This window comes from Corvus hawaiiensis, chromosome 4 (assembly GCF_020740725.1).
Source record: "Corvus hawaiiensis isolate bCorHaw1 chromosome 4, bCorHaw1.pri.cur, whole genome shotgun sequence".
Taxonomy (NCBI): domain Eukaryota; kingdom Metazoa; phylum Chordata; class Aves; order Passeriformes; family Corvidae; genus Corvus; species Corvus hawaiiensis.
This window is the reverse complement of record NC_063216.1, coordinates 76,967,961-76,992,290: the sequence shown is the minus strand read 5'-3', so window position 1 is coordinate 76,992,290 and position 24,330 is coordinate 76,967,961. Positions and strand designations below refer to the sequence as shown.

Sequence of the window (24,330 nt, the reverse complement as noted above, 5' to 3'; positions counted from 1 at the left end):
GCATCACCCAAGGGCAGCAGAGGGGCAGCAGCAGCGTGGGCAGTTCAGCAGCTCGGCTGGCCTTCAAGTGCCCAAAATAAAACATTTTGTCCCACGTTAAGTTTCTGCTTATGTAAAGAAAAAAAAAAAGAATTTGGTTGAAGTCAGATATTAAAAATCAGCGTTTTGCAGCAGCCTATGTTCTAACTCCATGTTCCTCCCCAGTAAAAGTTCCTGTGAATGTTGGGAACACGCTGGATTTATGGGATACTGACTGAGCTCATCAGTGACATCAGGAACAGGGCCAGACATAATGCACCACTGGTTTCACAATTTCTCCAACACTACAAGACCTTCACAGGCATTTTTCCACTCTCCAAAGCGATGTGAGAACAAAAAGATCTTAAATCAACACCCTTGCTAGCATATACATTTTTATTAAGAAAAAAATGAACAAAATACATTCTCTCCTTATGTACATTACATACAACATAACTACATTTGTAGATATTCCTCGTATCACTCATTCATTTATGTACAGCATGGGGCTCACACACCAACCCAGAAATCATCAAAGATGATTTATGCCAAGGAAGAAAATTAACATTCCAGGCTGAACAAAGATCACCCATAAAGAAAAAGGTGGGATGGGGAATCACCAGAGTCCAGGGAAGATGCCTGTAACCACCATGGGCTCAGCACAGGAGCAGTCAGTATTTGACTTGCCTATTAAAACACATGAGCAGTTCACAGCTTTCATCACCCCGTGGATGCTCCTTTCCAGCCCAGGGCTGTCCACACCTCTCAGCTCAGCTCTCCTGTGCTCAGGTGTCCCAGACAACAACTGCAGGACAGACACCAAGGGGAATCCAGACGGACACCAGAGCCTGCAGGATTGCTGTGGAGGTGCAAACCCTTCAAGCTGGGTGCCAAAACAGAACAGAGAGGCCAAATTGTGGACAGGGGGTGGACACTCACACTTCCAGCATTAGGGAGGGAGAACCAGCTTTCGGGGGCCACACTGGGGTGTAGAGGACAAGATAATGAACACTGAAGGTCCAGACAAACCATCACACACTACAGTGATACCATCAGAGCAGAGGCAACAGCTCAACAAACAGCTCAAAACCCCACCCCAACCAGGTGATGGTGTCCAGCCAGCTCACCGTGTTTGACCCCAAGCTACCCGGGTCCTGTCCATGCCACCAAATCCCCTAAGAGGGGCAACTGCAGCAGTTTCAAAGGGCAAACATTTAACAAGGCTCAATACTCCCAAAATGAGACATGCTGCATCGCAGCATCTGAATGCACAACATGTACAATACCACCAGCCCACAAGGATGGGAATGTCACCTCCAATTAACTGGGAATGAGCCCACAGACTTTCAATTTCTGTCCCTCAGCAAAGTGGTCTGCGTGGTTCGGGGCCTCCAATTCTCAAAACTCTCATGACCACATTTGTTTGTATAATTAAGCTCTTTTCTCTGGCTGACGGTCTCCCCAGCACCCCCTCATTTCCTTCTGTGGAGGAGGGAGTGCTGGAAGACACAGCAGGAAATACAGCTTTAGCAAAGTAACAGCTACTAATAACGAGGGGTTTGTTTTCCTTTCCACTACCCCACACAGCAGCTTCTGAAGTGAGGAGTGTTTTGTACATCAAAACATCAACGGGAGGGATAGGAATGAGGAGGGAGAGATGAAGGCAATATTCACCCTCCACTGCTAGTTTGCATTCCTGATGACCACAGCAGACAGGAGGGGAAAACAAGTCAACAGCACAATAGTTCTCCTCCATTTTCCCCTTTTAAGAGCTGGGTTTTTGTCAAAACCTCAAAAAAAAAAAAAAAAAAAAAAAAAAAAAAAAAAAATCACGTTTTAGCCTCCAAGTGGCTTTTTAAATGAACAGACCCTGTTCACACACCGCAGCACTTCTCTGCTTAGTGAAACACTGAGTAATTGATTGAATCCCTTGGTTACTAAGTCAGGATATTTAAAGTATATTTTCCTGTCACTGGGGAGAAAAACCTATCCATTGCTATTTGGGATGTGAAGATGACTGCAACCACTGGAGCCACTGTTGTGGTTTAGCCTCCCCACCACCATATTAATTAAAAAGCACCTAATCTCCTTTAATCCAACTGGCAGCTTTCATCAGAAAGCTCAGAACACTTTTAGGTTTTAACAATCCTTTAAGGCACCCAGACCTGATCCAAAAGCCAGTGGTGCTGCACCACCTCCAGTCTGTCTGAGCAGGGTTAAGCCCAACTTGGCTTCCTTGCAATTGCTGTGGAGAGAATAAAATTTGTATTATCCTCTCTTTGGGGTAGACAGGGGCCAAAGCTCGAGATGAAGCTCCAGGACTAGAAGACCCCAAAATTACATCACTTCTCTCTGAAAAAGAGCCAAACAATCCAGCTCACATTGTAAAACCAGCTCTAAACAGCAACGCTACTGGTTAGGAGAGTTCCTCAAAGCTCTTCCACAAGGACAGACCACATCTTATGGATCTACTCAGTCAGGCATCCCTGTATTAACCCCAAGACTATTTATCTTCTCATTCCCTCTGCCCTGCTATGTTGCAGAAATAAACCAAACACCCCAATACTAGTGAAAGTTTTGGGATAACAAGAGCAGGTGCAGGAACCTGGGACAACTTGAGGGCTGGTACCATCACCTTTTTCTTCTTGAGGTCACACAAAATAAACCCTGAGATGGGAAGGAAGGAGTATCACAGGACTGAATGTGGGGCCATGGAAGGGCACAATAAGTCTGTGCTGCAGTGGGAAATCATCTCCCACACTTCCCTGTCCTTACCCGGGATGAGAAACAGCCCTGGAAAGAACAATGTTAATCACAAGGATCCTTCCTGACTGTTTCAGAGGCAGCAGGAAGGAGGTTTGCAAAGGAAGCAAACAGAGCATGATGTGGAGAAACTGATGCCTCAATAACACTACACAGCTCTAACCTTCAATTCCTCTGTAGGTACCCATTAAACTCAGGGAAGTCTGAAGCATTTTAATAGCAGTGAACAGCCACACAGGAAAAGAGAAGTCAGAATAAATGAAAGAATAACCAAGAGGTCGTGCTTTGACCATCATACCTGCTCGTGATAAGACTCTCCTTTCAAATTAGTAGCAAACCCAAAAATCTAACCTGATAGAGCCAGTTTTGAGCTGTTCACTCACATCCCTGTTTCCAGGAATGAACTGTGATGCCACACTGGAGCTGAACAGTCGAGTGAGTTCTGACAGCACTCACACTCCCCAGGTCATCAGTAAAAGCTGTGCTGACTTACAGCAAACAGCTGGAAGCCAAGGCAACGTGGAACTGTGTCTGCACCAAGTATAAATTGAGATTTCAGGGTACCAAGGTGATGCACTGACAGCAGCTCCACTGGAAGCAGAGCACTGAATCTGGGTCACAGCAATATCTGGAGTTCAGCCCCATCAAACCGAGTCCATGAAAGCAAAGCAGAAAGCAGCAATGTGTTATCCTCAGGACCTGTGCTTGGGCAAGGGGCTGCCCTGCAGAGCTCCACACCTCAGCCATACAGCTGGAGTTACACACAGCCCACACAGCCGCCGCATCCTCCTCGGAGCTGTACGGATATAACCGAAGCACACGTGGCTAATCCCAAACTCCAGCCAGCTCTGTGACCTCTGCAGGAATGCCAAAGGGATACCTGCTGGCATCCCTGTGAGGCTCTCCTGTGGGACTCTCCAGAAGCAATAAGCAGGTCATTAACTGGCTTCCACTGCAAAACCGCGTTTGGATCCATTGCCTACGAACAAAAGCATCTGGAGTCAATTTATCCAAGTGCTGAGCCATGGACTCTTATCCTGGTTCCAGTACAGTAAACCTACTTTTTCCACTCCAACTTTTCATTATAATAGAAGCTTTCAGTAAAAGAGGGATTTTGCCTATAAGCCATTACCACAACTTGAATAATCTCCAGTATAACCTTTTCCATGACAGGATATGATCAGGTCTCCCACTCCCACAGGCATTTAGATACACTAACAAGCTTCTGACAGCACATTTACATTTCAACAGTATTTACAGCTTATATACTACTAGCGATCTATATCAAGTCATATAGTTGTTCTTAAACTCTCCTCTCACAAAATAAGACCCATCTCCAAATTAACACATGTACTTATTAAAACAGGCCAAGCTCAGAGTTTCTATAATCTTCCCCCTAAATCAAAACACCAATAATTTTAATTTTCAACTGAGTCCACCTCTGTTTCTGTAGTAAGAACAGCTATAAAACAACACAAGCACTTCCAGAGACATACATGAACTGCTTTTACCGTCAGGACTTCACTTGACAATAGCCAAACATTCCTTAACTCTGAGCCAACTAATAAGCTAAAATTCAAAGCATACACGGGGACTCAAGATTTCACAAGACATTTTTCCACTTTTAAAAACAAAGGGACTGAATGGAAATGTATCTACTCATTTTTGCCATTTTCCCCAGAAGTGGCACAGCATTACATCAGCAGAATTACTGCCTGTACAGAGATGGAGGTTGTACAGAAGTTACTCAAACCTAAAGTTCACTCGGTAAGTTCTACAAAAGTACTTATTTCTTGATTCTGAAATGCAGGAGGCAGCAAGAGAGCTGACAGTATTTGTGTTACAGGTACCTACCACCCTCCTGCATTTGAAACAAGCAGCATTAGTGCTCATCTTTCCCACAGTAAGAGCAGCAAACAAGTTTGAAGTGTTCCTCAGGACACTGCTCTGAATCCATCACTCCCCAGAGCAGGTTGGCACAGCAGGGCCAGGTCAGCACACGACTTTGGGACAGAGAAAACTCCCTTCGAAAAATTTGCACACATCAGGAAAATGGTTCAGCAAACAGCTGTTCCACAAAGCCTTATGAAAAACTCTCTTCCAGAGTCATTACTCGGCTTTGGAAGGAGTTTCTTCTGGAAGAAGGAATAGCTCATGGAGCGCTGGACACTCGTGGCTGCCAATTAAAGAAACACACAGATGAGCTGTAGCAATCCCTGGCAACGAGCCCCACACCTCTGCCATCCTCCTGCAAATAGGTGGGTCCAGTTAATTTGCTTACTGACTTCTTAATCTTTAAACTCTCATCATTAAATCATTAAATTTTCAGGCTGGGTTATTATAATCAATGACCAAAAAGTTTCAGCAATTTCATTTAACAGTCATCCAGGACAATTCACAAAGGGAAGCTTTTCTACGCTCTTTAGGAAAATTTCTGCTTTCCCTCTAGTTGCCACTGCACAAGGCAATCAATGCCTTAGAAAAGCTTTTCCAATCGGGTGTCCCCATACTGATTTTCCAAAATAAGAGTAAGATTTTGCTAACTGAAGTTCTGGTAGGAAGCTCCAGCCTGATCCCTGAGCCAGCGTGTACCTGTGCACACCCAGAGCCATCCCAGGCAAACAAAAACCTAATTCCAGAGGTTCACTTATGCAACTGGGTACGACTACCTTAACTACCCATGCAAGATGCCACCCAGGGAAAGGGCAAACAAACTTTTCCAAGACAAAGTTCTCCCTCCTCATTATGCTCAGCAAAAGGAAGAGATTATAATAATAAACACATCACAAGTATCTTTAAAACAGCCAGAGGATAAAACCTGCAACTATTTTCCAGGAACATTTTGCATCACCCTTCAGGCCTTCCCAGGACCAATACTAACTAATGGGATCCTCAAAATAAAAAGGCAAAAAGGTGGCTAAGGTGGCTACAATCTCATTTAACATGTAACAAAGTCCTTCTGCCACATGACAACATTTAGGGTCACACCCCAAGAGCAAAACATGCTTGGAGAGGTAATTTTGGGAGGACTCTTTAACAACTTCTGCCTTGTGACTACTGTGAGGGGTTGTGTAAGACAAACGTTAACAAACTCACTTAATTCTACCTAATCCAAGTGACCAAAAAAAATTAATTCTGATGGGCTTTATTTCTCTAAGAAAATGTGTCACTTGACAGGAACAATATAAAGAATAATTTCTTGTTATCCAAGGAGATGATCCACTGAAGGATATTGTAAGGGTCAGTTGGTGACAAACCAAACACAGGAATTTCAAAGGGTATTTTTAAAAAAGCTAAACCAAGAGTGCAGTCTGAATGTCTGTATCAAGTTTATCCTATCCTGACTTCCTCCAGTTTTAAAAGACACACCAGAACCTTGTAACTTTGGCTTTAAAGACCCCAATCATGATGAATGAGTTCCTCTCTGATAAGGAACGATGCTTTCCTTTGCAATACCTTATTTACAGGTTAACACAGAATTTACAGATAAAACTACTCACTGTAGTGCAAAGATTATGTGGCGTGAAGTTCCTACACAAAGTCGCTTTATAATCTAAAGGCAAATAGAGTATGTTTGTCTTGTCTAAGCTAAAGAGCAGCCTCAGACACAGCCTGCAAGCAACGATGGTGAAGTTTGAAGACTTCTCACGCACAGCTTGGATATTTATAACCTCGCATGCACTGGGCTGTGAAACGTTTTCAGGTGGCTGTTTTCAGATCCCGTGGGTTTCTTTACTGCCTGTATTTCGGGCTTTCTGTAATGAGCACGTCTAATGCTTTCCTGGAATATCACCAGTGTCTTTAAAGATCAGCATGCAATGAAAATCAGACTGCCTGTGTCACTGCCTGACAACAACTGGCTGATTTTGAAAGGGAATTTATACTTCACTGCTCAGAATTTTTTATTAGATTTTAAAGACTGTAACGTAGCATACACCAATGCAAAGAAACCATTTGACTCCTAGCCTTAAGGACAAAAAGAAGGAAAGACCCTTGGCAAAGCCACAAGAAGCCTTCCCTTTGGATTAACCTCTTTGGCCACATGGTGCCTCTGCTGCTCAACAAATAACTGCAGAGCTGAGCAAAGTTTCTGCTGGTTAATCACCAGCTGTAATCCATGAACTGTGCTGGTGCGAGCGGCATCGATCTGCTCGGGACAAAGGCAGGTCAATATTTGATCATCCTGAAGTGCTCTCGTTAGCTGGGACTGTCAGTCCTGCAGAAGCAACGTTCCCCTCGCTCAGACAAATCATTGATTTGCACGATGCTACAAAACACAGAGCTGAGGCTGCCGGGCCCCGCGCACACCCCTGGCACAGAGGACAATGAGTTTGGATCGAATTCCTGTCACACAAATCAGACCTGACACGGTGCACTGCTCACCAGCAATGCCATTCACAGCTCTGGGCGTTCCTGAACTTCCCCTGCCTGCTCGCCAGGGCTCCTCCACCAAGATGTATCTTTTGGGTTCTTTTAGCCATCCAAGGTGGACACACAACAGTTTACAAAGAGCTTGGTTAATTAGCAACTGTCAAAAAGAGCATTTAATCATCTGACTGAAGCTGAGGATACACAAGCAATGGCATCAAGTGATAAAGGAGCACAGCAGCACTAAATTTAAGTACTAGAGGGTTGCAGAATTTTGGCTGGTTGCATTAAAAGCTCTCGGTTTGATCTCAAGGGAAGCAACACCTCAGCCATAATATTCCCCCAGTATGTACATTTGTACTGTATAAACTCTACATTAGTTAACAAAGCCTCAGCACAGGTAGGACACCACAAAGCCAAGCAGTGATGTAAAACTTTCCATGCCAATAGGAAGAAAAAACCTGCCATGTTCCAAAGAAACAATTTCATCAGATTTCATTTCCCACACTGAGTGGATTCTTCCCCAGACATCTGACTTGCCATCCACTGAAGTGCACAGTGTCTGGAAAGTCTCAAGTGACAGGTTAAAAACACTTCATTTGTACAGACCTCCCTGAAGACAAGCCTGGCCTCTGACAACACTATTCCTTTCTAAGTGATTAAATACTAGTATGAGATTTTGAAATTTATTTCTAATGCACCAGGACTACAAAAGTCACACAAAGAACATGATAAAGAGGCAATACAATCAAAGCAAGCAGACACTTGATCTCTGAAAAAGACACTCAACTAACTCTTTATTTCAAGAGTCCAAATCATCTTTGCACACACAGGACTTCCACCAAGTTCAACAGGAGCCACAGCGGGTGCAGCAATGATACCCGACTGGCATGAATACTGCTGGACAGAAGGGTTTGCAGTTTCATATAAATATTTACATCTGCCAGTGTGTACTGAATGCTCATGGACACCGAATGCAGAGTTTCTAATGCTGGGTATGCGTGTCCTTCATTCCACCTCACAGTGCAGCACCAAGCCCTTACGGTGTTTATAAAGAACACTTTCAGCAAAAGGGAGAATATATTTTCTATACATATGCATCAGCTCATTTTCAGATATTTATGCTAAGAAGGCCTCCCTCACATTCAGATCTACGTCTAAAATGCATTGACAAGGGAGCTGCATTACACAGGAAGGAGACAAGCTGTTGGGAGCAACGCCCTGTACACGTACACATGGACAAATGCACAGAGAAGTACATGGAAACAAAGACAGTCTGCTTCAGAAATCCTACACCCAACCCAGGGTCAGGTTGCAGAGGTTGGGGGTGTATGTGGTGGAAGACCCAGTTCTGCCAGGCTCGCCAAGGACCCGCAGGGTTTCTCAGTGGAAGAGCACAGCAGCAAAGAGATCAACTCCTGAAAAGGGGCCCATGCGGACGGCGACCGCACTCCCGTTTTCCAGCGGTATCTCTGAGGTTCCCTCTTGCCTGCTAGGTTTAAGTGGAAGGCTCCAGAGAACAGGAGACAGGGATGTAGGTAGTCAGTTTAGATGGAGTCTCAGATGCAGTTAGACACGACTGTCAGCACGACTCTGGGACGAGGAGACAGACAGTTCAGAACACGCGCTCGCCTTCCCGCGACACACCGTGAGCACAAGACTCAGGACATAAATTACATCACCTCAACACGTGCCAGTGTCCTGCCACCAAGTCATTCAGCTGCTGAGGATGGAGTTGTGGGATAAAGCAATACATCATGACTAGCTACAAATGAGGAAAGAAAAACCTCTTCCCCCCTCCTCCTCAGGAAACGCAAAATAAAACCCATCATCTTTAATCCCAGACAACTCACAAATCTTAAATTTTCCCCCATAGGCAAAAAGATCTGGGTTTTATTTCTTTTTCTTTTCCCCCCACCTTTACATTTGCTAACTCAAAATCCAAAGTCAGAAAAAATATATGTATTTAGTCAGAAGTATGTCAGTTACATTTTATTAACCTACTCCAAGGGAAAAGCTCCAGGGATTCACCAGACAAGTATAAAACCCCTTTCAAACACCTAGGGGTTACTATATTAACTTCATCCCAGCAGTCAATCAATGCAGTAAAAAAATTAAAATACTGAAAATGGATGCTTTTCCCCTCTTCCATGTGTCCAGTGATTGCTCCATTACAGCGTGATGAGGTCCACCAGGTTGCCTTTAGGAGGGGTCATGTTGTCTGGGAAGAAGTTGACTAACGTGTCAAACAGCTGAGTTCTCTGGGCATATGTGTGGTCAACGTCTGAAAATCCTGGGGGAGGAAGGAAAGGGAAAGTCAGTCCTCACAATCCCAAACATTCAGTTTAGTTGGGAATTGTCCATTTAGGGGAAATGTTAACAGTTTCCTCCCTCTGCCTCCACTAACAAGGCTGCCAGCTCTCCGTCCCACTACTGTGAGCACATATACAGAGATTATGTCACCCCAAGCCAGCACTGCCATCAAAATGCCATAGAAAGTAATAAACAAATGCCTGTCAAGCTCACTGACAGCCCTGAAGAAACAGGGGAAGCAGGAGTTCTCAGGGGACTGCTCTGATGTCCCAAAAACAAAATTCGTGCAGCTATTTTTATTTGGTGCCTCATTTCTTCTGTCCTCAGGCTTTTTTCATTATCTTCACTGCCATAACCAGAACTGCTCCTTGGATTGCTTGGAGTTTTCCTTGAGACAAGCTCTGCTGACAGCAGGAGTCCCAACTCAAGAGTTGGTATTTACTCACTCGACTTGCACCTGGTTGCATATTGGCACACAGGAGCTTTGCAAACTGGTTTCTGAAATGCTGCCCCCCAATACTGCAAGGTTTGGTTTGCACTGTTTATCCAAATCCTACACTGAAGCCTCCAGCAAGAACAACAGGGCAGGCACACAATGATTTCCTCCACTTTGGATTACTCCCATTGCTGCTATCTCAAAGGAATGCTTTTTAATTCAGTGAACTCACTCTTCAGTTAATTAGTCAACCAAGTTAATCAAATCAAGGAGGGCTGGGGTTTTTGTTTGATTTTCAAAGCACCTCTTGACGTACATATCCCTCCTATCTGTAAACCCAAAATCTGGATAAAATGTTGTACCAAGTGAAGAACTAACTCACCTTTAAAAATACTTAAAACTAGGGAAAAGATTTGAGGGTGGTGAAGCACTGGCACAGGCTGCCCAGAGAAGCTGTAGATGTCCCATGCCTGGAAGTGGTCAAGGTTAGATTGGATGGGGCTTGGGGCAACCTCGGATAGTGGAAGGTGTCCCTCCCCATGGCAGAGGGGGTTGGAATGAGATGATGTCTGAAGGTCCCTTCCAGCCCAAACCATTCTATGAGTCTACGAAAAATCCAACTTTTTTGAAACTTGGGGTTTCTTTCTTTTAAAAAAATTGATCTTACAGGGTCAACTTGATGTCTTCCAAACCACAGGAACTCAGCAGAGCTTCCTCATCCAGCTAGGCAGAAGTGCAGTGGGCTTTCTCTTTCCCTCAATTTCTCAGACTGGGAATTACGCCTCCATAAAAGCTGATTCTCTTAGCAAGAGCTCAGTGACTTGAGGACACCCCAGCATTACAAGGATGTAATTTCTGCCTGTAGCTTTCCTGTAGCTCACCCAGGACAACTCTCTGAGATCTCTTAAACAGTTAACTGGACAGAGCAGCGAAACAAATCATGGCTTTGGCTCAGCCCTCCTGTTTCCAGCCCTTCATGCCACTGTTTTCTTCGCTCTTGACACTCTGCCCAAAGAACTCATTCTGCAGAGAACAGAGCGAACCAAACTACTCCAGGAATTGCAGTTATCACAGCAAACAGAGCCGTAGCCATGCTGTGAGATTCCAAAGTAACATGACAGGAGGTGCTTTATTCTGACCAAAGCTTCTGTTTACTTGGGTAAGAGCGAAGGATCAGATGTAATAAGAGACACAAAATGATCCCAGGAGGCACTGGTTTAAAACCACTGATGTTGACAGATGTTTTAAATATGGGCTTGAGGTATTGGATGCTGGTCATTATAAATAACCTCTCAAATGTCTGGGTAGTGGCACTTTGCATATTGAAAAGAGCCTGCAATGTTGATAGGAACTATAACATTTGATATAAAAACCAGGAGAAACTAAGAGTAATTATCAAAGGGAACATCATGTAATTCCTCTGACACACAATACTCACCAAGAGTTGTGAAATCCGAGCCAGACTTAAATAATGCTGAGGCAAGAAGCTGAAACTGCAGAAGAAGAGGTAAAGGGAAAAAGAAAGAAAAAAGTGTTATTAACCACACAGGCAAAAACCCCAAAGGATTCACTGAAGTCTGAGTAGCTTTAGAGTTGCTGTGTTTTCTCTACACAATCCTCAGAACTCCTGTGCCATACACATGAATAACAGCAGCAGGCACTTTCACATGAGCACTACAATTTGTCACCTTGGCACAAGCCAGATGGTTTTTCCTAGAATTAGAGCAGTGTTGATGCAATGAAAGGTATTTGACTGAGAGCTCTAAAATCTCATTTTTTTACATATAATTTTTTGCCTCTTTAGCAGAAGGTAGAGTCCCTTCCACACAATAACAATCCCAGGGATTAACATGGTACAGGCTCAGCAGCTGGGGATTAGATGGCACAAAAACAGGGTAACTGCTGGAGTGAGCATGAACTTCTTGAACACAGAGAAAACTCTGCCCAGAGAAGCTGTGGATGACCCAACCCTGGCAATGTTCAAGGCCAGGTTGGATGGGGCCCTGAGTAACTTGATCTAGTAGGTGGCACCCCTGCCCATGGCAGGGAGTTTGGAACTCAAGGATCCTTAAGATCACTTCCAACCCAAACCATTCTATGATTCTAATGACAACAATCTTTCTGAACTGCCAGAGATCTCGTATCATGAATTTAAGGCAATACTTTCTTAACTAAAAATAAAAATTCTTTGTTTGGGAACATCAGGACCATGAACAAAAATGTTTTAATTAACACATTCAGGGTTTTATTCTCCCTTCATGTCTCACTGATAGACGGTGACCAAAGTGTCTTCCTCTGCCCCGACTGCTGCTTTCAGTTACCCAAGGAACAGCAAAGCTTAGTGCTTTGTCATGTGTAAAGAAAGAGTTGATTCCTTAAAGCCTTGGAATCTTGTGTCTCCTGCCTGTGTATCTTTTCAGCACACAGCTCGAAGGAAAGGAAGGGAGGAAAAAAACAGAAGAGAAGCAAATATGTTCAGGGAATGAGTGGGAAGAACAGCCAGGCATTACATACCCATCAGTTTAATTTCAATTTCAAGAAAAAAATGGGAACACAGACAATTTGTAGGCATGGAGGAGTGGAGAAGGTGATGAGTAGCAGCCAACGTGAATTTGGCAACAACAAGTTGTAGCACATCAATCTGATTTCTCCTATGAGGCAGAAGGCCCTAGGGATGGGACTTGGCAATAGACCTTGTCCATTCTGACTTTCATAGGAATTCTAACACTTTTATATGATATTTAAAGCACATTGTCAAGGCATCACTTAGATTAAGCCAAGAGGGAAAGGCAAACAGGTCAAATAACTTTACTGTGGGTGGCCATCAATGGTTTGACATCAAAATGGAGCCTTGAATCAGGAGTGATTCATCTGTGCCCCAAGGTCAGCACCACTCTGGGTTTTCAGTGATAACCTGCTTGGCAGAACAGGGCAGGATCACCAGACCTTACACCACACTCAGACTGACTGCCAGCATGGAACAGACAGCCTTCCAACTGTTTTTCCACTTAATCCAAATTATAATGATGGATTGAGGTGCATTTCACCAGGGCCAAGAGCAAACCAACATAAAGAGGAAAAATCAGCAATACAAAACAGGTGCAGAGGCTCTGTGAAAAACGCACTTAGGAGCTGCAATAGATCAGTACCACTTTATTATAAAACTGACAAATGCATGAAAAGGAGCAGAATCTTTAAATAAAATACTCTTGCTGTTATCAAGGTTTTAAAATCTCCTCTACAATAAAGTGCCCATTTTGGGATGCCCTGTATCAATTAGCAACATATGAGGAAAGCACTAGAAAAAAAATTAAGTGGTCTGAAAACCAAGTTCTATGAAGAAAGCTCAAAGGAGTCAGGGCTGCAGAGCCTCCACAGAACAACAGTCAAGTGCAAAACTGCCAGAAGTCACAGATGCAGAAGGCTGCTACAAAAAGTAGATCCACAACTAAGTGCAAGAAATACTTCAGTAAGATCAGTTTCAATGTGACATCAAGGGAAAAAACAGGCTAAAATAAGGACTGTAGTGTGCCAGGTAAGTTTGAATCCTTTGGGGAGGGTACGGTGGGAAGGTTTAAGAACAGGTTAGAAAGATATGGGATTGACAACTTGCAGAAGTGGGGGGAAGGGTGCAAAGTGCCCTCCTTAGTGTAAGGCCTAAGGTTACATGAAATCACTGCAGTGCCACACATGGATTCCGCCGTGAGCCTCATTTGTGACAGCAGCTTGGCTTCCCAGCAGCACCATACTTAAACAGCTGCCCAGCATAAATAGCTCCAAAAGTTCCAATAAAACCCGTGGCTAAATCTGTGCAGCTTCTGAGAGCAAATGCCATGCCCTGGCCATCCTTCCCTCCCACACAATTACCTCACGGGCCCGCTGCCAGCTGCCTGGTGGCACACAAAGCTGGGATGAAGCGGATGCCACGTGCTTCCAGGGGTTCCCGGGCTGTCGCAGCAAAGCCCTGCTGGGAGCACAAAGCCACCCTGGGGCTCAGGTGCCCGACTAAGAGGCCAGATGAGCAGGGTTCAGCCAGGAACTTGCTGAACTGAGACCAGAACCTGCTGAAAATGGCCTCTGCCAAATATTCCAGCCTGATCTGCACCAGGCATGATGGATTTTCACGGCTACGAGTTTCTTTGCAGCTTTGTGGGGAAGGAGGATGTTGTTTCCTTCTCCACTGATGGCACCGCTCTTCAGTTAACCTTAAGGGCTGTTGTTAGTTTGGTTTGAAATTAAATTTGTGTATCAGCTCACACTCGAAAAGCAGTTCCTGATGGAAAAGTCAAGCATGTAAGTTAAGAACATCAGTTAAGGACAGTGCTGAGCCTAAGCTGGTTCACTCTGCATTCGTATTACAATCTCAAACCCTACAATATTCTCCCAAAGGATCCCTACTTTTTTCCCAAAGCATAGGACAGTTACTGCTCACTCAACACCAGGTCTCCTACATAACTATTCACAGCAGATATCCAATGTGCTATTTTCTTCACAAAGTTCAAGCTCTGCTCTAAAGAAGGAATTATTTTCTTCATTGATTTTCTTATCATATTAATTGTTATTTTAACAGATGGCACTTCTGATTCTTATTAATTTTGGATCTATTTGAAACTAACAGTATCTGATTTTTCAAAATATGCAGTGTTATGCAACAGCTTCTGAATTCACAGAAAAGCAAAGCCCTCAAGCAAATCACACCTCAGATATCTCCCATCAGGCACCAGAATGAAACACCCAATTAATGACTATCTAGGAAAAACAATTTGCTTAATATTGCACAGCAACTCTGTTATGGAGGCAAGACCAGAATTCAATTATCCAGCAGAAGCATCCAACTGCTTTAATCACACCACCACCCATTTTCTTCTGACAATCCCTCTGGCTCACTGGCTTCATCCATTCCAAAGAAAAGACAAAAGACAGCAGTCCCCTTTGTTACACAATTAACTTCCCTCTCAGAGATCCAACCAACCTTCTGAAGAGAGGCAGGGGTTCCTTGCAGATAAACACATCTGGATAACTAATAAAAGGTTATACTATGGCTATTTTTATATATTTGCTGCACACCTCTGCCTTTGAACAAACAAAATGGTTAAGGGGAAATGACTAACTCTCATTTGGGATACCGGGCAGGTTGTGTGAATCAGACACAATTCCTCCTCCTCCTCCTCTGTAATGTGTGTAAGTGCTCAGATCACAGCATAAACCAGTTCCTCAGCTTTGATCAGTCCTCTGGGGCTGGTGACTCCCAGCACAGGCTCAAAGAGAGGCTCAAACCCTTTGAGGACGGAGCTGTTGCTGAAATTGGGAAGGCTGAACGCTGTTTTTGTAGAGGCTCCTTGGCTCCAAAGCCTCTGCTCCTGCAGCCCTTGGGCTCTGAGGCTTTACAAAGAATCACAGCAGGACACAAAGAAGAGAAACAGGCTTTTCTTACCTCCTTCCTAGAACTATTTTTCCCATTTGAGCTTTAATTTTCCCAGAAATATCAGTCTAATGCAGATTCAAACAATACTTCTGGGCCCCAATGGCTTTATCTGTCAAATTTATTAAAGACAAGGTCTTAAGAATGGAAAGTATGAAGCAGCCTTGAACAGGGGCCTCCAGTCTCAGTCTACAAGCAAGTCAGGCCTCAGATTGGCCTCCAGGTCCTTGCTCTTTCTCCTACCATGCTCCAAGAAAAACATCCTGCGAGTTTTCCTTGCGCTTTGTATCTGTTTTATAACAATCATGGGATTGAGCTTCATCAGTTGTTGAATCTCCATGTACAAAATCATCCTGCTCTCCCATACTTGGAAAGCACTGGACGTTTTTGGTGTCATCTTGATTTCTACTGCAGCCCATTTAACAGCAGCAAAGTTCTGGGCATGATTACTGCAGTGTTCAAGGAGCATCTTTAGCTTTTGTACATGCACTACTGATGTTTCTGTGCTTTAACAGCACCTGCTTTTCTCTAAGTACAAAATCTGGCATTCAATTTGATATTTATTTTGACTGTCTTTTTATCTTTAAAAGCCTACTGTTGCAATCTACCACCAAATTCACATCTGTGTGTGACAGAGACCACCCATGCCAGCAGAAAATTTTACACCAACAAATGACACTTTTATACAACTTTTAACCTGTTAAATCATGGGCAAAATTCCCCATTCTCTAGGGATTTTCCCTCCTTTTCCTACAGTGACGGGGCTATTAACCCACAGCCAGTAAGAACGATCCACTGACTGGAAAACACTGAACAGACTGAGGAGGTTTAAGGGACTTCAAGCAGAATCACAGTTAAAGAGAACTGGATCTGCATTTGTGGGCAGAGAAATTGCTGGCACACAGCCTGCGGCTATTAACCAAGCACCCATGCAATACCTGTTACTTGCAGACATCTACTTCACTTTAGAGTAATAAAAAAGGGAAATAAAAATCTAGTCCTCTTAGCATCCCTAAAATTCACAGCAACAGAATGAAAATCTTGGGGTATGTTCCTACTATCAATCATTCATGCTACTTTAAACAAAATTGGTTACTAAAGCCAAAGTAAGTTTCAAGAACAGTCTGTTTGTTTTCCTTGGCATCCAACTCCAAACAGCTGAACAGACTTGCCTAAGTTAGAAGGAATTACTTCTATTACAAAGCAAGCAAGCCTCACCACAAGGGGAAATTCTGCTTGTAATGGTATATAACACCACCCAGATCTCCATCCATAAAACATGAAGCCATACAGGCCGGTCTCCAGAATTACTGCACAAAGTTGGGGACAAAACTACACAGCCTGGTCCTTCCCAAATTTAACAGTAACCCTGGAAAGAGGGGAAAACAGGCAGGAATTGATTCCCTAAAGTTCTGCCACACTAAGAAGCCTTGCAGCACTCAATGGCTGCAGCCAATCACATCTATCGCCTTCGGTATTAATCAAGATACAAATCAAATAAAGGCAGGGTATGGAGGTGTCTGGGCTGAGAGACACAATCAAACTGGTGCTTGAAATTCGATATGGAATCCAAAATGCCTGCGTCAGTCCTTTGGAAAGCACAGGAGCAATTTGAAGATGCAATGCCAGAGCAAAAAGCCAACTCGATGTGATAACCGGAAGGTAAATTGACGTCAACTGGAAATACACCCAGTCAGTACCAGCCCAGCAGCTGGCTCTGTGCCACCACCCTGGCAGATCTGGCCAGTGTAAAAAAGCTTTGGAAGTTAAAGCTTTATGACCAGCACAATGAATAACAATCATAATTAAAAAAACCAAACCAAAACAAAACCCAAACAAAAATAGGGTCCCAGAAATGGTTAAATGATTTCTGGAGATGGCTGGAATGGATGGAAGCTTTAATTGTGCTGAATGGTGAGTGTTGATCCGACAGCCCAGCATGACAGACAGAAGCTATTGGATTTTGTTTGGACCAGACATTAGGCCTGCAGAGAAAGAATCCACAATATATTCACTCAGCTGGATCGAGCTATGTAAGCTCATTCACTGGATCATTAATGTTCAGAACACCAATGTGCTCTCTGAAAAGGGGTAATTCTTTTTTTCAAACATTTTATTCTATTTCTACCTGGTATGATACAGCTACTACATCCCCCAAAATCTCAGAGGAGCCCATGCAGTCATGTAAATTCTCCATTCCTACAAGGTGGACAAGTTGAACACTGCACACTGAACTGGGAAAAGGAAAAGCAGGATATTAAAGGCTTTCTTGTGCCAGATGTGCCCAACGTGCAGCTTTTGCAGCAGCTCCTTCAGTCCGTCGGTGACAGGAGGCAGCAGGAACTAGGAGAGGAGCTTGCTCATCACACCACAGCTGTTTGCTGTTCAGGGAATAATAACAAGGCCCAGCCAGCCATGAGATGCACGATCTCCTTAGGAGTAACTGGCTGAAGAGAGACAGGCTACCAGCACACAGGTGGGACATGGAGAAAAAGAGACATCAGGGAACACAGGACACATCTTACAGGAGTGGGAGGTAGCAGGAGGGGAGAAGAGAGCATCAGAATGGGGGCTGTATGGTATGGGTTAGTACAGGCTCAAACAGGAAGAAGAAACCTTGAATTCTGTGTTCAGTTTCGGGCCACTCACAACAAGAAAGACACTGAGGGGCTGGAGGGTGTCTAGAGAAGGGAACAGAGCTGGGAAGGGGCTGGAGCACCAGGAGCAGCTGAGAGAGCTGGGAAAGGGGCTCAGCCCAGAGAAAAGGAGGCTCAGGGGGGACCCTGTGGCTCTGCACAAGTCCCTGACAGGAGGGGGAAGCGGGGGGGGGAGGGGTTATCACTCCCAAGTAGTAAAACATAGGACAAGAGGAAAGGGCCTCAAATTAAGGATATCAGGAAAAAATTCACCAGAAGGGTTATCCAGCTCTGGCACAGGTTGCCTGGGGAAGTGGTGTAGTCCTCATCCCTGTAGGTATTTAAAAGTCACATAGATGTGGCACATGGGGACATGGTTTAGTGGTGGCCTTGGCAGTGCTGGGGCAATGGCTGGACTTGATCCTAAAGGTCTTTTCCAACCTAAATGACTCTGGAAGTGTTACCACACTGGGAAAATGGTACATATTGGGGGAAAAAAAAATCTCCTTTTCTACCTTATGAAATGCAGGATCATCTGTTGTATTTCCTATGCTAGAAATGACTGGAAAGGATGTGAAATTACTTGATATGGGACAATTTGAACAAGAAACCATTTAAAAAGAACAGAGTGTCACAGCACTTGAATGTTTTGTTGGATCACATGTTTATAAAAGCTGATTAGAATTTATGACAGATGTGATCAGTTCCAAGATCCTGATAAGAGTAAACTTTTTTTCTAGTTCTAACCGTACAATCTCATCCTGCGCACACGTAAGAAGCATATTCTCCCCCAAGACCTTTCAGTGTCTGTATAATCTTTTCTTTAGCTAAAGTAGCAAGTTAAAGCCACCAGATTAGGTGATTTAATCCAGGGACTCAGCATGGAATAGAACTGCCCCTCCTCCTATCATGACTTTATAAAAGGAGCTGTTGAATCCCTTCCCAAGTCATTAAGGAAAGAAGACAGCAAGAACCACGGACTTTTCCTTATCTACCCATCAGGAGCTGAACGCTGGCACAACTCAAATTCCATGTGGAAATTAATGCCAGAGTCAAATCAACCACCTTATCTGACACTTCTCACTATTTCTTTAATCTGTTTTGTAAAGTGACATGCATTGCAGTACTGGAATCAAAACAGGAAATGGGAACTAATTCCTGGAATAAATAAAGAACATGCCTACTGGATAATATTCAAAAGGCAAAGGACATAAGATTTTAAGGGTAGCAAGCAATATGTATATATATAAACTACTTCCACAAATATTGATCATCTTTGAAAAAACTTTCCCTCCCCAGAGATGTTGAATGTTGAGAAGCCAAAAGGCAGCATGAGTAAGTTTCTATTCCCTTTCCAATGCACAACCAACTACAGACTGGTGACATTTCAGAGAGTTTACATTTCAATTAAAGCTCCCAAAATATACACCAACACACTGGAATTAAAACAAAGGCTTAGTCTTCACTCTTAGGAGTACAAAAGCTATTTTATCTGGACCTGCAGTTGTTAAATGACTGTTTCTAAAACAGTGTGAACTTAAGTGCAGAGAAATACATGATACAGCAAAGTGTCTGGCACCTGCAGAGCTTTTATAAACTGAATAAAACCCAGGTTTAAGAGGCTCAAAACTTTAAATGAGAACACAGCTTAAATTTCTTTAGGACAAGGATCATTGATCCTCACCTCCTTTGTCTCCTCGGGGTCCGAGTGATCCACGGTTACATACAAATCATTCTGCAGGTACTTCAGTGCACTGAGAGGGTCAGTTTGAGCTTTCTCCTCAAACCTGCAGAGAAGAGACAGAAAACTTGAGCAAAGCCATTTCCTTTAGAACTAAGTACTACTGGTTCAACAAAGAGCAAAATGCTCATAACAATCACAGTATTTCCAAAGAAAACCATGTTAATGGCAGCTTAGCCTCGTGTTTCCTGGAATTTCAAGCCAGACTGAAACATGAAGGAGGGTTTTTTTGGGGTGTAAAGAAGTTAAAAGGGCAAAGTGTTACATTCTTACTAAAAATAATCAAAAGCATATGCACAGGAACTTCTTAATATATAAATTTAAAATACTGAGTACAGCTTGTTTTCTGCTGAGGTGAGTAGCACCTCACAGATCAGACACAGCCAAGCCCTGAACCCTTCAGACACTGGGATATTAATATCCCACCTTTGGAAAGAGCACAGCTCCATAAAAATCCTGTGCACCACCACCATTATTTCCTCATTTTCTTTTAATGAACAGGAACTGTAACTTCTGTGAATTCCCTCAAGAAGCGAACAGAGCCCTCAGGAAATGATTCTGGGCTCAGCATCCTCAGTGAGCAGAGGATCGACTTCCCTGCAGCACTGAGTTGGTTGCATAAACCCAGAAAAGATGAGGTTTAAAATGATCTTTTTCCTCCTCTCACCTACCACCAAGTGGAGCATCACACTGTTTGTCATCTTCCATATTGTTATTTTTTTATTTGCGTCATCTACCTGGCTATTTATACCACAGTGGACACGTGTAGCCTGAATTTTGCAACTGCCTAAAGATGTCAGTGACTGAGCAGCACAGGGAGCACAAAGACTTCGTCTGTCACCTGATGCACCTGACAGTTTGGTCACTAGACATGGTTTCAGTCACTGACATAGATTTTCTCAGATGACATCACCATGGTCCAGAGAGCTGAAGTGCTTTAAATAAGTGCAACGACTGCCACCTTGCTCTTTTCCACCTGCCCAGCTTGGCTGACTGGTACTGAACAAGTTCAAAGGAAAAACAGGACCCCAGCTGATGCTGTGGGTTTGCTGTGGATGCAAGGCCAGTACCTGTTCTGGTACCTAGAGCTTGAGGGAGTGCAGGAAAACAGCAGCCAGTCATTGCACAGCAATTCAGCTCCAGCCAGGCACCCATCCCACCATCCCTGGCTGCTCAGGTTTAGCTCCCTCACATGGACCCCAAAAATGGCAGCACGGTGCATAAACCCCGAATTTCTGCCAGATAACACACGGCAACATTTCCTTCAAATGCACTTTAAGCTAATAGGAACAAATAATCCAGAGCTGTCTCTGGAGGCTGCACAGCTGCATTTCCATACCACCACATCTGGGTTTAATAAGCCTCCCAGATAACCAGGCAAGGCCTTTTTTCATTCTTGTAGGTATTCACATCTACTGTGTGGCTAATGTTAGTGTCTCACCCAGCCACAGTGGCTGTGAGTTGAGTACAGCAATTTGCTTGCTGCCTCAGAAATAAAAAACCATCAGGAAAACCTGACCTTCCAACTCTTGGCAGAGCCTGATAACAAAGTATTCTCCCCCGGAATGCAGGGAGAGCTATTTACTGCCTTCAAATGATTTCCTGGGTCCTGAAAGGCTCTCTTGCTGCTGCAATTTCTTGACTAAGGCAACACCATAAGCTTGATTCTGAAAAGCTGTTGCCCTAAATAGCAAATATCAGGCAGCTCTGAAGAATCCAGAGTGCAAGAAGCACTGCAGTGTAGCTGAATTCTGCCTAAGTGAGCTCTTTCAGGAGTTTCTGAATGAGAAACTCTGATGACCTCACCACGGTTGAGTCTCAGATGTGCAAAGCCATCCAGCCCCCAGACTTCATTAGCATCCTTGCAGGCTGTTACTATCTCCAAGCACAGTGTTTCCAAAACATACTCCATTTCCTTGGGAGGTGACAGCACCAAAACACATGTTGATGAGCAGCAGAGTGAAAAGGGAATCTAAAAATTCCCCATGACTCCCCACACAATTAACCAGATTTTTCTAGTTCTAGAATAGCATAGGCAAAATGCATCAAGTTAATTTTGTAGTTTAGCCCAGCCCACTGCTTTTTATTAAAATAATTTTAAAAAATAACCAAGAAACCTGCCAAAGGTTTGGAAGGGACCTTGAAGATCATCTAGTTCCATATAACCAACAAAATGACATTTCACAAAAATGTTTATGAGAGATTTGAGTCTTAGCAGCTTTAAAAAAAAGGAAAAAGACACACCTGAAAAAGAAAATTGCAAACCACCTTTGTTTCTATACCTGTGCTTTCTGATGAGGTATTTGCAGTGTCTTAGCAGGTATTCCTTCGAAGGTCGACAGAGCTTCAGAGACCAGAAATCATCTAATCTCATCTTTGGAGAGCAGGATTTACCAGGATTCCCTCCAAATAAGTAGTGAACCTAAGGAAATGAGAGGCAGATCAAAAAATTGATTGTGTACATCCACTGAACAAAGACAATTTACTATGTCAGCAGCTTTGCAGAGGTTTATTCTGGTGGGACAAACTCTGCCGTTTAGACAAGTTGCTCCATTTTATTATTAGCCTCACTTTGTCCCCTTGGAGATGAAGAAAGTTCTCTTAAACTTATTTTAAGATAATAGTAGAGTTGTACTGTGAGAACATTACCCTAGCATATACCTAAGAGACTTATAAATAAACATCCCAAATTTGTGCAAACTCTTTCTTTAGGAAAAACCTATGAGCATGATAAATCCTTAAGCACTGACAAAGGGAGTGGGAAGTCCTAAAGACGCTCAAAGTAAAGTGACAGCAAGCCCAGTCCAGCATAACCTAGACTTACAGAGAGAGGCAAATTTCCAGAAGACTGGAAGTGTCACAAAAGGACTGTTTATTTCTTCACTACATTTTTCTTCCCATCATGTGGTAATTTCAGACTCTGAATTGTTGATATTAAACATGCTACAAAGGACCTTCAAATACTGAAGTCTAACAAGTCCAACAGGCTACCTTTCCCCACGGCTTTAAAAATAATCACTCAAAACAATGTATTCTGCATCCCACTGCTGTAGGCTCTCCTTATTTATATCAGAGGAGTTTAGAAAGGTCATTGGAACAGAGGTTTCTAAAAATAAGACTCTTCAAAACAAGCACATCAAACAGCTCTTCAGATAAAGCTGGGCAACAGCAATGATTTAGTAACCTTCAGAGTAACTCAAAAAATACTACTCTCAGTCTCATGGTGCCTTACACTTAGAAGTAAAGGCAGAACAGTATTTACTTATTTACTGTATCATTACAGTGAAGACAACAAGCAATGCAAATTCTCCATGCAGAATCTGCACCCATTCCTCTTTAAAATCCCCCCTATTGTCAAAGTTTTGGGCTAGTTGGGTTTCCCAAATTTGATTAACATCCCACAGAATGCAAGATTAAAATATGTTTTTCTTTAACTCAGACTGTTTCAGACTAGGGAGAATTTTTAGAAAAATCCATGAAAGGTTCAGTAAGCATGTCACAGTAATTTAAATTCATGAGTTAATGAATTTATGAACCCAATCTGCGGGTTTGTGCTTTATCGGTTAATATGCACAAAGCTCTAAGTTTACTGAGCTGTCATATACACTAAACCCAATTTTAAGTCTATTTAAGTATGAATGTGTCCATTGGAGGCTGACAGTGCTAAAGAGCGTCAGTTGCTTCTGCAAAGTCAGGCACCTCTGGTTAGCTGTGATTAGTTCATTCAAACACACCTTTTCCTAAAAATGTGGGTAACTCTCTGTTCTCATTTAGTCACCAATAGTTGAGAGTAAATCCCTGAGGATAATGAATGAAGCTTTGTGTGCTCTGAAGCATGAGAGCAGCTCTCGTGTTTACTTCATATTGACATAAAAAGTAGCTTAGCACCTCCTTTTGAAATATGGGGAGTCAAATGGGAGCTGCTCACCATATTAATCTGAACATTAACACTAAAACTGAAAGCTATATTTATGGTACCATCTTTAAGGAAACAGCTATATCTTAAGGGCAAAAAGACTAAAAAAAAAAAAAAAATCACCTCATACCTTGTGCAACTCATCGTACACCAGCTGATGGGCAAACCTTGGGCAGGGTTCCTCCTCCTGAAGGCTTTTACCTGGATTCTCTTTTGCTGCTTGGTCATTCTTATAGACACAAGACCTGAAATTCAAAGCAGTAAGGAATTATTAGTTGTACCTACAGGAAGCAGGAAAAGTTGCTGAAAGGCTGGAAGGTACAAATGATGTGTAATACCAAAGATTTTCTTACTTCTATGTTGTCCTCTATTATCCCATCCCATTCTTAGCTCTACAAAGAACCCAGCCAGCAATCAAAGGTCACCTTGGCTGAAAAGAGTCCTCAAGCACAAGCCAAACAGGAAAAAATTCTAGAAAATTATTTGTCACGAGCTTTGGGGGTCTCTTCAGACATTACATTATTTGCCTACAGAACTGTCAGCATGAAGTATTTTTTTATCATGGAAAAAAAACATCTTGCACCCAGTAGAGCTTTAGACCACGGATTACAGGAAAGGTGGTATTTCAGTCACTGATTTCCAAGCAGACTTAAGTTATAACTGAGAATTCACTTTTAAAAAACAACACTCACACCTTTTGAAGTGATCGACCCCACT

The 24,330-nt window shown here is 43.1% G+C and overlaps 1 protein-coding gene across 2 annotated transcripts in view; it reads right to left on the bottom strand.

Moving 5' to 3' along the window:
- Positions 1-396: 396 nt before the first annotated feature.
- Positions 397-24,330, bottom strand: part of MKLN1 (muskelin 1) — a 102,518-nt gene continuing 78,584 nt past the window's right edge. For both annotated transcript variants that reach the window (XM_048301872.1, XM_048301873.1), the window contains 5 exons: positions 23,744-23,858; positions 21,980-22,119; positions 19,641-19,743; positions 11,337-11,391; positions 397-9,442 (listed from right to left, as the gene is read on the bottom strand). In XM_048301872.1, the coding sequence (XP_048157829.1) occupies positions 9,321-9,442; positions 11,337-11,391; positions 19,641-19,743; positions 21,980-22,119; positions 23,744-23,858 (535 nt within the window). In that variant the 3' untranslated portion in view covers positions 397-9,320. The remainder of the gene's footprint in view (positions 9,443-11,336; positions 11,392-19,640; positions 19,744-21,979; positions 22,120-23,743; positions 23,859-24,330) is intronic.